Source organism: Bos grunniens, chromosome 5 (genome assembly GCF_055505025.1).
Source record: "Bos grunniens cultivar Pamir isolate PY7600 chromosome 5, Bosgru_T2T1.0, whole genome shotgun sequence".
Lineage (NCBI taxonomy): Eukaryota > Metazoa > Chordata > Mammalia > Artiodactyla > Bovidae > Bos > Bos grunniens.
In genome coordinates, this window is record NC_141169.1 from 112,897,737 (window position 1) to 112,911,145 (window position 13,409).

Genomic DNA, 13,409 nt, shown 5'->3' on the forward strand with positions numbered 1-13,409 from the left:
GTCCAACCTGGATGAAATTTCAACTGTTAGAGCTCACAGGTACCAGTGCACAGTCAGGGTTCTGCCAGGAAAATAGAGGCCATTCCAGGTATTCCATGGAGGAAAGAGTTTCTTTTTCATTTTTATTTTCAGCCCCTTTTTGAGGTGTAACTGAAATACTAAATTAGAATTGAAGTGCTTAGATTTGAAGTGTTCAGAATACATGCAGTTTTGAACTGTGTATGCTTACAATGAAAAGTATATCCGTTATCTCCCAAAGTCTCCATCTGTGTATGTGTGTATGTCTGTGTTGGCTGAGCTGGGGCTTAGTTGTGGCATGTGAACTCTTAGTTGTGGCATGGGATCTGGTTCCCTATCTAGAGATTGAACCTGGCCCCCTGCATTGGGAGTGTAGCGTCTTAGCCACTGGACCACCAGGGAAGTCCCCACAGTCTCTTAGTGCCCACTTGTCCGTCTTCCTTTTGGCCCTGCCCTGTCCCTTCCCAGCCCCTAGGTAACTGCTGATCTGCTTTCTGCCCTTACAGATTAGTTTGTGTTTTCTAGAATATTATACAAATGGACCATACAGTTCTGTTCTGGCTTCTTTCATTCAACATAATTACTTTGAGTTTTATCCATGCTTTGTGTTACTGTTCCCTTATTGCTGAGAACTGTTTGATTGTATGCCCTACCACAATTTGTTGATCCATTTACCAACTGATGCACAATTGAGTCGTTTACAGTTTTCAGCTCTTAAAATCAAGCTGCTACAAAGTTTGCCCATTTGAAAAATAGGGTTTTTAAAATATATTATTAGATTTCCAGGGTTCTTTATCTATCTGGAGATGCATTCTTTATCAGATAGGTGATTTGCGAATATTTTCTCCCAGTCTGCTGCTCTTTTTCTCTTAACGGCATCTTTTGGACAGTAGAGGTTCTTAATTCTGAAGAATCAAATGTATTGTGTTTTTTTGTTCTTGTTTTTTTTTCTTTTGTGGATCATCCTTTTGTCGTTAGGGCTAAGAAATAATCTTCCTAACCCAAGTTCACAAAGATTTTCTTTTCCTTATTTTCTTTTAGTTTTATGTTCAGGTCTGTGGTCCATTTGAGTTGATTTTTGTATGTAGTGTAAGGTCTGGGTTGAGGGTTTTTTTTTTAAACATATGGCTGTTCAGCTGCTTCCCCACCGTTTGTAGAGAACAGACTATTCTTTCTCTGCTGAATTACCTTTGTACCTTTTTGAAAATCAGTTGTCCATTTCTGTATTGATCTACCTCTGGAATCTGATTCATCCTACTGAACTTTTTGTCTTTGTCGATGGCAATACTGCACTGCCTTGATTACTATATCTTTATAATAAGTCTGCGTGTCAGGTGCTGTGAGCCCTCCAGCTGTTCTTTTTGAAACTTGTTGCCTATTCTGGGTCCTTAGGAATTTTTAAAAGAGCTTGTCAGTTTCTACTTAAAAGTCGTGCCGAGATTTTGATAGGGATTATGTCAAATCTGTAAATCAATTTTGGGAGAACTGACATATAAACAGTGCTGTCTTCCAGTCTGTGAACACAGTGTATCTCTCCACTTATTTAGGTTTTAAAATTTTTCTCTTATCAGCATTTTACAGTTTTCAGTGTACAAGGATAGGACTTTATCATCAGGTTTACCTCTAAATACTTCGTAGGTTTCAATGCTACTTAAGTAGGATTTCTAAAAATTTCAGTTTTTGATTGTTGTTAGTATACAGAAATAGAATTGGTTTTATGTATTGATCCTATATCCTGTAACCTTGCTAAAGTCATTTATTAATTCTGGTAACTTTTGGGGGTAGAATCGATTGTATTTTCCAAAAAGAAAAGGCTTTTCTATAGGGAATTAAAAGCTCACACAACCATTAGAGAGTCGGGGGTGGGCGGGAGTAGAATGCAAGAGACCATTGTTGTTGATGAAATTAGAATGCCAGGTTCCTAGGGAAGCATGGTCTCAGCGGTCGTCTGCAGCTCCAGTATGGCTCCAGTTCATCTGGAAGCTGCTGTGAAAGTGGAAAGTCCTGTCTGCCGCTGCCTGTGTGTCTGCTTCCAGCTATTTTCAGAGAATACTGACTTCTGTCTATACTAGAGCAGGAGCTTCTCATTGGCCGTATCTAACTTAAAACAGACAGAGAATGGGATTCTGGGAAATGTTGTGCCAGGCTTCCCCTGCCAGCTGTAGGGGGTGGCAATGCTAGGCTGACAGTCAGGCACAGAAGGCATTGGGAGAGATACATGTAAGACCCTCTACTCAATCACGGAGCAGTAACTTAGCAACACTGTGAAAAATAGGGGTGAGAAGTGGCTGTAACTCAGAAAGATGTGATTGCTGGGGAAGGCAGATGGGCTCTGCGACCGAACTGACAGTGGGGTATTATCTGTATGAGGAAGTGGCAGGCCTGCTCTGTTTGGTCCTGCCTTACCCAGCAATTGGATGCTCGTCGACACAGTGAATATGCCTAGGGGATGGTGGTGAGGGGCTAGAAAACCAGGTCACAGGTGAACTGTTTGAAGACTGTGAGGAAGCCTCTGGGATACATGATGGGTGGCTACAAATATGGATTTAGAAGACTTCTGTGCAGTCTGGAAAGGAAAGCTTAGGACCGGTGGGCGGAAGCTATAAGGAGATAATTCCCAAAGCAATATAAGGAACTTCCTACACAGCTGCACTAGGACTGAATAAAGATCTTTGTTAGATCTTTGTTAGAGACTGCTGGGCTGCGAGGCAAGAGTATATAAAGTATAAGAAGAGTCATTTCAAATGAGCTGTTTCTCAATCACCATTCTAACCCTGAAGGGTTTTGCAAGGGAAAACCTCCCCTATCACTCGTTATAACTTTTGCCACGTGGAATTTTTGAAAGTCAAAACAAGTTCTTGTAAATGTTTTTTCTTCCTTTTTCTGATTTGAGTAATTCCAAATAAACCTATTCCTTGCGTGTACCTTAGTTGTGGGATGTGGAGAGATTTGTGAGGCACTTGGAGTCAGAGGTTATGTTCACAGAAGTATTGTTGCCGTATTTCACTGATTCTGAAATGCAGATTCTTTTTGTGCTTGACATACTTGAAATCTGCATTCCCCTACAGCTGATGGCCCCCTTTGACTATTGATACCTACATTTGCTGTCATCATGGTTTGTTTGCCTGCACAGATGTGGTCCTAGCTATTCCTCATGTCGTTTCAATTAAATTTCATGCGTATTTGATATTACACAAGTTGTCTAATTGACTTTTAATATATCTTTATAAAGATTACACTGTCATTTGGCACTGAAACACAGATAGGAATAACGGGGCATAAGCTTGATGTTAATGAGGTTAATATTTATCCTTGAAGAAATCAGTACAATTTCATATTTTCCTAGAAAGAACAGCCAAGTGCATTGTTTCTGTACTATTCAAAGTAAGGTCCAGGGACCAGCAGCTTGTTAGAAAAGGAGAATTGTAGGTCCCCATCAAACCTACTAAATAAGAGTCTGCATTTTAACAAGATTCCCATTAAAGATTGAGAAGCATCGCTTTACACAACCACACGTAGGAAGGTAACTCATATGTAGAAGGAGCAGTGTTAATTTTGTTGTTATTGTACCGTCGCAAAATCTTGTCCAACTCTTTGCGACCCCACGGACTGCAGCATGACAGGCCCCCGCGTCCTTCACTATCTCCAGAAGTTTGCTCACGTTCCATCCTCTGTCTCCCACTTCTCCTTTTGCCTTCAGTCTTCCCCAGCACGAGGGTCTTTTCCAAAGAGTCAGCTCTTCGCATCAGGTGGCCAAAGTATTGGAGCTTCAGTATCAGTCCTTCCTATGAATATTCAAGGTTGATTTCCTTCAGGATTGACTGGTTTGATCTCCTTGCAGCCAGAGAAACTCTCAAGCCGCCGTACAAAAGAATTGCCTGTCACGTATTACATGATGCAACTCAGGGCAGGAGAAATTTCTGCATCCCTCTAAATTAATAAAAAATGTATTTACCTTTATTTTGCTTAGTTTAATGTTACTATTTTCTTCCCATGAGCCACTCAATGTTAAAATGATTTTGATGCTTCAGTGTTGTTTGGCCTTGACTACTAATTTAATATCATGTGCAAATTACATTAGCATCCCATTAAATTCCCTCAGTCAGATCCAGCAAATGAAAAAACGTTAAGAACAAATCCAACACAGATCTTTGGAGTACCCTACTATGTAATTTCCTCTGCCGAAATGGATTTATTCCAGCATGCTCTCTTTCTGTGTGCATTTTTAATTAAAAACACTCTAAATGGATACTTCGAGCACTTTGCTTAACTCTTGTCATTGCACTCCTTTTGTTAATTGTCCTCACTCCAAATATGTGTGTGGTATCATTAATCCTTAATTGGTTATGACTGTTAATGGTTTTGTGTCTAGTTATTTTCTTACATTTTATAAATTGCCAGGATTACCATTTGTCTTTTAAGGAAGTAACTGTCTGTACAAGTCACGTATATTAGCTGTGCTTTAGTAAGCTTATGTAAATCTGTGTTGGACACAGTTCTTAGTGTCAGACAGTGGAACTTTGACTGCTGCCAACGGTTTATTAAGTGTGATGCTGTCTCATAGATCCTTGGGAATCACACCACTGGGGGCCCCACGGGAACTTTTTCCTCTTCCTGTACATTCAGGAAACCGCTGTTAGAGGTTTCGGCTCCAGGACCACATCATGTCTGCTCCCTGAGAAGAGGGGTGCCCTGCACCCTGTCAGTTCCCTAGTAAAGTCACGCACACGTGCAACTTATTGGCAGAACATAAGTCACATTTCAATCTCTAGTTAAAAAGAGTTCTGGGAAATAGGCCAGAAGGGGCTTGGAGTTGATGTTGGCTTAGTTGACGTACTCCTCCACCGCAAAGTGAAATAATAGCTTTTATTACTGGTACAGTACTAACATCCTCAGTAAAAGGATGATGCTGTGGATCACGTGGTAGAGGAACATTTTAAACACCCTGTGGTGTCATATTTACCACATACCTAATGTATGGAAGACAAAGGAACCTCGACTGATAAAACTGTAACAGTTAATTTGGACATATTGGGGAGAAGTGTAGATTTTAGCCTATTTGGGGGAATACATTTTTTGAACGTCAGGACCACAGTGATTTCTAAAGTTCTTTTTGACTGTTCTGTGACTTTCATAAAGAGCTGTTAAAATATTTGTTTGAAATAGAAGTCCTTAAACGCTTTAAGAAGATAACTAAAAGATGAATCAGTATTTGAGGCTCTTTTTTTTTTCCCCCATTAAAATTGTTATTGAGATAATTGTAGATTCACATGTGGTTGTAAGAAATAACATATTGAGATTCCAGGCACCTTTTACCCAGTTTGTGCCAGTGGTTTCTTCTGGTGGAACTATAGTATAGTATCACAGCCAAGAGACTGATTGATACAACTCACTGATCTTGTTTAATTTCCCCACTTTTACTTGTGCTTATTTGTGTGTGTGTATGTGTTTAGTTTTATAGTTGTATTACATGTAGCTTCCCTTATCTACCACCACTGTCATCAACAGGCAGAAGTCTCATCACCTTTAGGACCACTGGTGTCACCCTTTTTTTATAATCACCCTGCCTCAGCCCCTAGCAACCCCTGACAACTGCTTGTCATTTCAGAGTGTTCTATAAATAGATTCATACAGTATGTAACCTTTGGGATTGGCTTTTGTCACTTACCATAATCCCTGGTGATTCATCGACGTCGTTGATAGCTTGTTCTTTTACAGTGTTGGTTTGCTTCTGGCACATTTCATCTGTTGGGTGGATCTGTTGTATGCATTTGGATCTGCCTGCCTTAATTATTGGAGAAGGGAATGGCACCCCACTCCAGTACTCTTGCCTGGAAAATCCCATGGACGGAGGAGCCTGGTAGGCTGCAGTCCGTGGGGTCGCTAAGAGTCGGACAAGACAGAGCGACTTCACTCTCACTTTTCACTTTCACGCATTGGAGAAGGAAATGGCAACCCACTCCAGTATTCTTGCCTGGAGAATCCCAGTGACGGGGGAGCCTGGTGGGCTGCCATCTATGGGGTCGCACAGAGTTGGACACGACTGAAGCGACTTGGAGGCAGCGGCGGCCTTGATTATATTATATATGGTTATGATCTGGAACCAGAGGTGCTGCGATACGTACCGACCAGAAAGTCGTCAGATGTTGACGGTGTTGTAGCCGGTTATTCATACCTGGCAGATACTCTTTTCTCTTGGGTCAGTATATTGGTGACTGCTGCTTTCAAAGTATGAAGTTGTCAGCCCTGCCTCTGCTTGATACTTGAGGCTCAGTGGGCTTGAGCACATTAATTCAGGAACCATTGGCTGTGATTCCAGTTTTTGGAAAGAGGTTGATATCTTAACCTGGCTTATCACAAGCCGTGAATTCACCTGTCCAAGGTTCTGGTACTTTCAAAACACCAAAGGCACCCCAGTGTCCTGGAAATCACCGACTCAATGGACATGAGTTTGAACAAACTCGGGGAGATAGCAAACAACAGAGAAACCTGGCGTACTGCAGTCTGTGAGGTCGTAAAGAGTCAGATATGTCTTAGCGACTGAACAACAGCAACAACAGCAAAATACTGGTAAAGAACAGCAAAATACTGGTAAAGACGGAGGGCAGAGTTGTGAGGCGAGATACAGCTGTTCAGAAATTTAAGCTGAGGGGCACTTCTTGGTGGGCCAGTGGCCAAGACTTCACACTCCCAATGTGGGAGGCCTGGGTTCCATCCCTGGTCAGGGAACTGGATCCCACATGCCACAAGTAAGACCAGGCGCAGCCGCAATAAAATCTGAACGGAGAGCGCCAGGAAGGCAAGCAGCACTGCGTGTGGAGTTGTTGGCCTCCAGCACAGAGCTTGGCAAGTAGGCACTGAAATAGGAAGAAGGAAAGAGGAAAGGAACAGAATGGGGGAAGCTCTTAAGAAATAGAACGCCTAGTTTTTTTGGTGTGAGTGAGGACTGTTAGAAAATAAGCACAGAAAACTCTGACGCCTGTGTGTGTGTTTTTGCTGTGGGGGAGGGGGCAGTGGGAGGAGGGAGGAAGAATATGCCTCCCCCCAAAAAATAAAAGCCCAAATTCATACCGAGCACCCTCCCATCCCAGGATCTTTGAACTTACTGTTCTCTCTGCCTGGTCGGTCACTCTTCTCCCAGGTAATTTCCTTCATTCCAATCTCTCACGGCCTCAGAGAGGCCTTCCATGAATGCACATCTTGTGTAAAGTACCCTGTCATCTTCCTTGCCCCTTCCCTCTTGGTCGCGCTCTAGCTCCTTTCTCAGCTTTATTTTCTTGGTGATGTTGTGTGTGTACATTTGTCTGTCTGTCTCTGTCTAGACCATCAGCCCCCAAGGCCACTGTTACATCCCTAATGCCTAGATCAGTGCCTGGCACATTACTAGTAACTCAGTGTCTGTCTGCTGAGTGATTTAACTAGTTAAATTTAATTGAGGCTTTTTCTTTCGAACCATGTCCCATTGAAAAGATAGAAAAGCGTCTCTCGCTCTATCATCATGCAGTTGGTAACATCCAGTGGAGGACCTCGTGTGTCCTAGGATTTGTGCTGGGTGGTAAGAAGAGGAAGGGCAGCAGTGGACTTCACTGTAGCAAACGCAGGCCTACTCAGCTTCCCGTTCTGCCCTGAGCGGGGCGGGCCAGCTCCTGTGAAGACAGGAGCAGCAGCTCTGAAAGCGGGAGGGGGAAAATGGGCTTTTCATGACAGAATTAGAGGTGGAGGAAGTGTCGGTTTGTGTGTGTACACCAGTCCCAGTTTGATCCCTTATTCAGTTCCCAGATGTGTCCCCTTGAATTTGAGAAGTGCGGTGACGTTCAGCAGGGCCCGGCTACCCCTCTGATCTCATCCACCGCCTTCTCCCTTATTCGCTCGACTCCAGCCTCCTTGCCAAACACACCAGTGTCATTCCTTTCTGCTGCTGTCCCTCTGCCTGGAATCCGCTGGCGCAGACAGCCACATCTCCCTCACCTCAGTGGGTCTCCATGCTTCGGCCCCCTTATCAGAAAGGCCTTTTCTAACCATGTGTAAGGTGGAACCCTCTTCCCTGCCTGTCCTTCTCAGGGCCAGACAAGAGGCAGGGCAGAGATGGTGAGATGTACAGAGGAGGGTGAGTTTCTTATGGGTTGAAGTTGTCAGGGAAGGCTTCACTGAAGCAGACAGCTACTGAGCCAGGACTTGACAACACGGTAAGGTGTGACTGAGCATCAAAAAGGAGGACGGTTTTTGCATCAGGTATGCACAGTAGGTGAGGGTAGTGTAGAAATAGGACCTGCACTGTGACTGGCCTTCGATGTCAGCTCTAGGAATTGGCATCTAGATATCCAGCTCTGGACCTCCCCACGTGGTCTTGGAGGTTTTGGATGTGTGAAACAGCCAGTTTCTAGGAATGCCAGCATTGTCACTCTTTAATGTCCTGAACTTGCAGACAGAAGTCTTGCTCTGCTTCAGCTCTGATGAGTATTGAGAGTCTCCCCTTTTATTCAAATACGGCCTTTCTCAAAAACAAGTCCCTTGCACATACTTCTTGAAACCAGTAGTTGTTTATTTAAAAAAAAAAAGAAAAGGAGAAAGAAAACACTCGTATTTTCTTCACCTTAGACATTTTAAGAGTAGTTTTGGCTTTTTACCATTCTTGATTTATTCTAGATTACGGTGTTTACACTTGCATCTGGCTAATGGTAAGCTTAACACGAGAATTTAGAGTAGTCATTTTCAATTCCAATTACATGTTAGAACCACTTGGGGTGGGGGCTTTGGGAAAAAACCCATAGATTCCTATGTGATCTGGAATGTTGCCTCTGGGAGTGGTTTACTACCATTTACTCTGGCCCCTACCTCAGTGTGACCTTTGTAACAGAAGGATCACACTTTGCTTTTGGTGGTTGTATCCCTTTAGTCCCCTTCCATTTGGAACAGTTCCCCCATCTTCCCTTGGTGTTCGTGACCTAGAAATTTTTGAAGATTTTAAACCCATGATATTCTAAAATGTCTCCCAATTTGGGACTGTTTTGATGTTTCTTTATGATGATATTCAGGCTATGCATATCGTAGGATTATTGCTGTGTTCTCAGAGTCTCCTGTCAGGTTACTCAGAATTTCAGTGTGTCCCATCATTGATGATCTTCATGTGGATTACTTAACTAAGGTGCTAGCCACCTGGCTTCTCCTCTGTATAATTATTGTTTTCTCCTTTGTAGTTAATAAGTGTTTCGTGATGTGGTGCTTTAAAATTATGTGAATATTACATTCCTTGGTGTTTCAAGGTATTCACTGATTTCTTTCTGTATGGACTCACGTTTTCCTATCTTATAGAATGGCTTATAATCTGTTGCTATCATTACTTATTTTGAGTGTCATATTGTCCCAGATTTAGCTTGTAAGACCCTCTTCAGGCTTCTGTGACCATTTGACATGTCCCTTCATTTGTCAAAGATTTTCTTGCTTGTTGGAAAACAAGCATTTCAGCTCATTTTGTGCTTTTCATCATCAAGCTCCAAAATTAGTTCTTTCTCAAAAAAAAAAAAAAAAAAAACAACTGTGATTCTCTTAGTGAAGGATGGTATTTAGAAGCCATAATCTGGGTTCGAAGTATGTTCATAGCTACTATATTTGGATGTTGCTTGTTCCCAAGTCCTCTCAGTGATAGAGCTAGGGAATAAGTATGTGTATTTGCATACATGAAGGAATATAAAATTGCATCTACTTTTTTTTGTTATGTCTGGCCCTGTGTATTAAAAATCATGAGTTCGTGCCAATAACTAATACTGATCCAACTCCATGGGGTTCATTTGAGTTTTCTTTTTCCATTTTGGTAACTCCTTTTTTCAATACTGAGAAACGTGACTGTTGTCATCCTTAATGTTATTATTGGTCAGTCCCCCACGTAACTGATCTCCCATCACTACCACCATAGATGGGTGGATGCTCTCTTCACCCCTGCTGGGCTCTGGCACAGCACAGAGATATTTCAGAGTTCTGCAAATGGTTCTAAGGTGCAGCCAGCATACGGCACAACTGAAACAGAAGAAGGTGAGCCCCACACTTTCTAATTGATTATTAAGTGAATGATGAGGTGAAGTCAGGTTTGGTTTGGGAAAATGAATTCTTCCTAAGAAAGTGAGATTTAAAGAGAAGACTCGATTCTACCAACACACAGTAAAAGATCAGGGTGAAAGCACAGTCTGTCTCCTGGAAAGCTTCAAAAAATATTTGTTTTGGAAATAAATCTGCTTGTAGTGAACATAAGTTTCAATCCCTTCCCCTGAATTACCTGTTTATAGGAAAAAATATTTGAAAAGGTTAGTTGTTTTTTTGAGAATGTGTCTCATTAATGACTAACTGCTTTTCTTTGTTTTACCTTGCCTTTTTAAAATAAACTTTAACAACATTATGCTTTTTAGAGCACTGAATATTCAAACAGATACTCATTCAGGCTATGGTTGCTCTTTTTCTGTAGTCAGTTGTACTTTAAAATATGGAAATCAAGTTACAGTAACTGGGTCACGAGGAACCCCATCTTCTCCTTCCATTTGCAGCCAGAGGAAGCAAGAGGTTCTAAGAGCCAAATATAACAGGATCTGCAGCCAGCCTCCCTTAGATGGTCAGCATCTATCTTGCCAATTTTCATAAATCCATTTTCTTAAAGTAGTACACGACTGCAAGTAGATTTTCACCAGGAACTTCACACTTAGGCTGATGTACACATAATCCAGCTCCAAAGAAAGCAGCCTTAAGCCTAAGGAAATTATAATAAAATCTCTTCTTTGGTTGTAGTTTTTAAGTTGTCATGGATGTTCGGCTTCCCGGTTGACTCAGTGGTAAAGAATCCGCCTGCAATTCAGGAGTTGCAGGTTCGATCCTTGGGTTGGGAAGATCCCCAGGAGCAGGAAATGGCAACCCACTCCAGTATTCTTGCCTGGGAAACCCCATGGACAAGAGGAGTCTGGCGGGCTACAGTCCATCGGGCTGCAAAACAGCTGGACACGACTTAGCAACTAAACAAGGTGGACAGCAACAACATGGCGTTGTGTTGGAATGTGAATTGTGCACTTTAGGCTTTTGTGTATTTATGCCCAGAAGTATAGGAGACAGGGCAGCATCTGTGAATGTAGAAAGAGCCACTGAAAACGTGATGTATAGGTAAAACACTTCGTTTGCGTGTTCAGTTCTTACTTTCTGTAAATGAAGTGTCACTGCCTGTTCATGGGAGTGTGCCTCAGTGCTGGCCCTTGGTTCCTTCTGGGTAGGTTGAGGGAGTTTCAGTCCCCAAACTTGAGTCCTTCAGGAACCATCATTGGGGTTTTTGCCATGTCTGCAGACATTTAACGCTTTTCTTTGTTTGACTTTCAACTTAGCCTTTATCTAAGTGATAATCTATGAAACCATGGATTTGCTGTCGGACCCCCTAAAACCACAAGTATTGCAGATGGCATCTCGTCAGTTGTTGGGAACTGGGAGCTTGATTTCTAACTCTCTTTTCCAGCTCTGAAATTCAATAAGCTTGGCATCTGGGGTTTCCAGCTGTGAGTTTTGAAGTAAGCACCAGTGGTTGTTTATGTGTTTTTCCCAGTTGATACATAGAAGTAGAAGTCGTCAACTTTCTACATATATTAGAATATTAGATTGTATGTAAGAATATTTTAGGTAATACGGTAAGTATGGCATTTTGCAGTTATTTTTCAAATGTGAGGGATAAATTACATGATCTTAGTTTCTTGTACATATTTCTCCAACTAGAATGCTTATTTTTATTTTTAATTGAGGAGAGCAAAACCTAGTGATCCTAACTGTGAAATCACCCAATAGGGAATACATGGATTTACAGGACCTTCAATACAGCCTTAAAAACACAAGTAGAAAACATGTAAAACATACAGTGTTAATAATGTAGAAGAAAAATACAGAATTTAGAACATAGGGTTTTATATTCACTGCTCTGAAGATGTCATGGGAAAATACCTAAATTATGATAAATACCTGTATACTGTAACTGAAGTCATATATTCTGCATTATTTGTGAGGAGTATTGTCAGAAGCCAACACAATGTTGTCATATATTCAAATTAGGTTCTTTGCTGAGTGGAAATACAATAACCATGTGTGTGTGTTTAGAAAGATATTATAAAAACTCACTTTACTGGACTTCTTTAAAACCAAACTTAATATCATGTTGCAAAAGGGGTTACAGACCAAAATAAGGAGGATAAGTAAATACGCTAGGTTTTATGTATCCTGCTAGCTTAAACGGAGTACTGTGCTCTGCTCGGTCAGAGATGAAATGTTTGTCGCCTTGCACACCATCTGTAAGCATTTAATTTGCTACACAAACAGACTGTGGGTATAGGTGTTTAACCTTGTGGCATGGCATTACTTTAACAGAGAGAAGGAGCACGAAAGGGAAGAACAGTTAATGGAAGACAAGAAAAGGAAGAAAGAGGATAAAAAGAAAAAAGAAGCCACTCAGAAGGTGGGTTTAATCAGTTATGTCTGTCTTTACATCCGCCGCAAATCTAGAATGAGTTGCCTTGTCTTGGATGCCTGACATCTTAATAATGCTACTTGAGGGATTAGTTTCCTTGAGAGCTTTAAGATTTGAAAGTGGGAGAAAGTTAAAGACCTGCACTGGTTATCGTGAAGTAGATGTTAAATTAATGCTGCAGCCGATTTTATTGAAAACAACAGTGAGTAATATCAAGAAAAGCAGGAGAGTTACCAACAGTTAAATGCTTGTTGTGTTTCCTTGTCTGTATCGTAATTAATCTCCATTTTCTTAAGCAAGTTTATGGAATGATTTTTCAAAGCTTGCTAGAGTTTGCCTTGATATTGTCCTTCTGGTCCACCTACATTGTCATTTTATATGAGTCTGCTTTTTTGATAATTCCATTAAAAAAAATCTCCCTCAAAATCCATAAAGAATCCTCCCTCAAAGAGGATCTGGTGGGGGAGGGGGAGCGCAACTTCCCTGGTGGTTCAGTGGCTAAGACTCTGTGCTTCGAATGCAAAGGCCTGGGTTCGATCCCTGGTCAGGGAACTCGGTCCCACATGCCACAAACAGGAGTTTGCATGCCACAACTAAAAATCCCACGTATTGCAGCTAAGACCTGGCACAGCCAAAGAAATAAATAAATACATATGATTTTTAATTAAAAGACGGTCTGGTGGGCCTGCTTAGTGCTCTGAAGGAGATAGTATTTCATGGCTTTGAGGCATTTGCTTAGGGAAAAAGAGATGCTAAAAGGAAAAAAGACATAGGACCGACCGATGTCAGCTGTCAGGGCTGTGGGGAACAGAGAGTGGCTAGACCTCCCTGCCCTGTCCCCTCTGCCCTGGCCACAGTCTGAGCTGACTGCCCGCCCTCACTGCTCTTTTAGCTTCAAGAGCTTCACCTGATG

The 13,409-nt window shown here is 41.8% G+C and overlaps 1 protein-coding gene across 22 annotated transcripts in view; it reads left to right on the forward strand.

The window, feature by feature from the left end:
- The window catches only part of TNRC6B (trinucleotide repeat containing adaptor 6B), a 251,338-nt gene that overhangs the window by 172,830 nt on the left and 65,099 nt on the right, over positions 1-13,409 (forward strand). For all 22 annotated transcript variants that reach the window (XM_086402948.1, XM_086402966.1, XM_086402950.1 and 19 more), the window contains one exon: positions 12,397-12,484. In XM_086402948.1, coding sequence (XP_086259074.1) covers positions 12,397-12,484 — 88 coding nt within the window. The remainder of the gene's footprint in view (positions 1-12,396; positions 12,485-13,409) is intronic.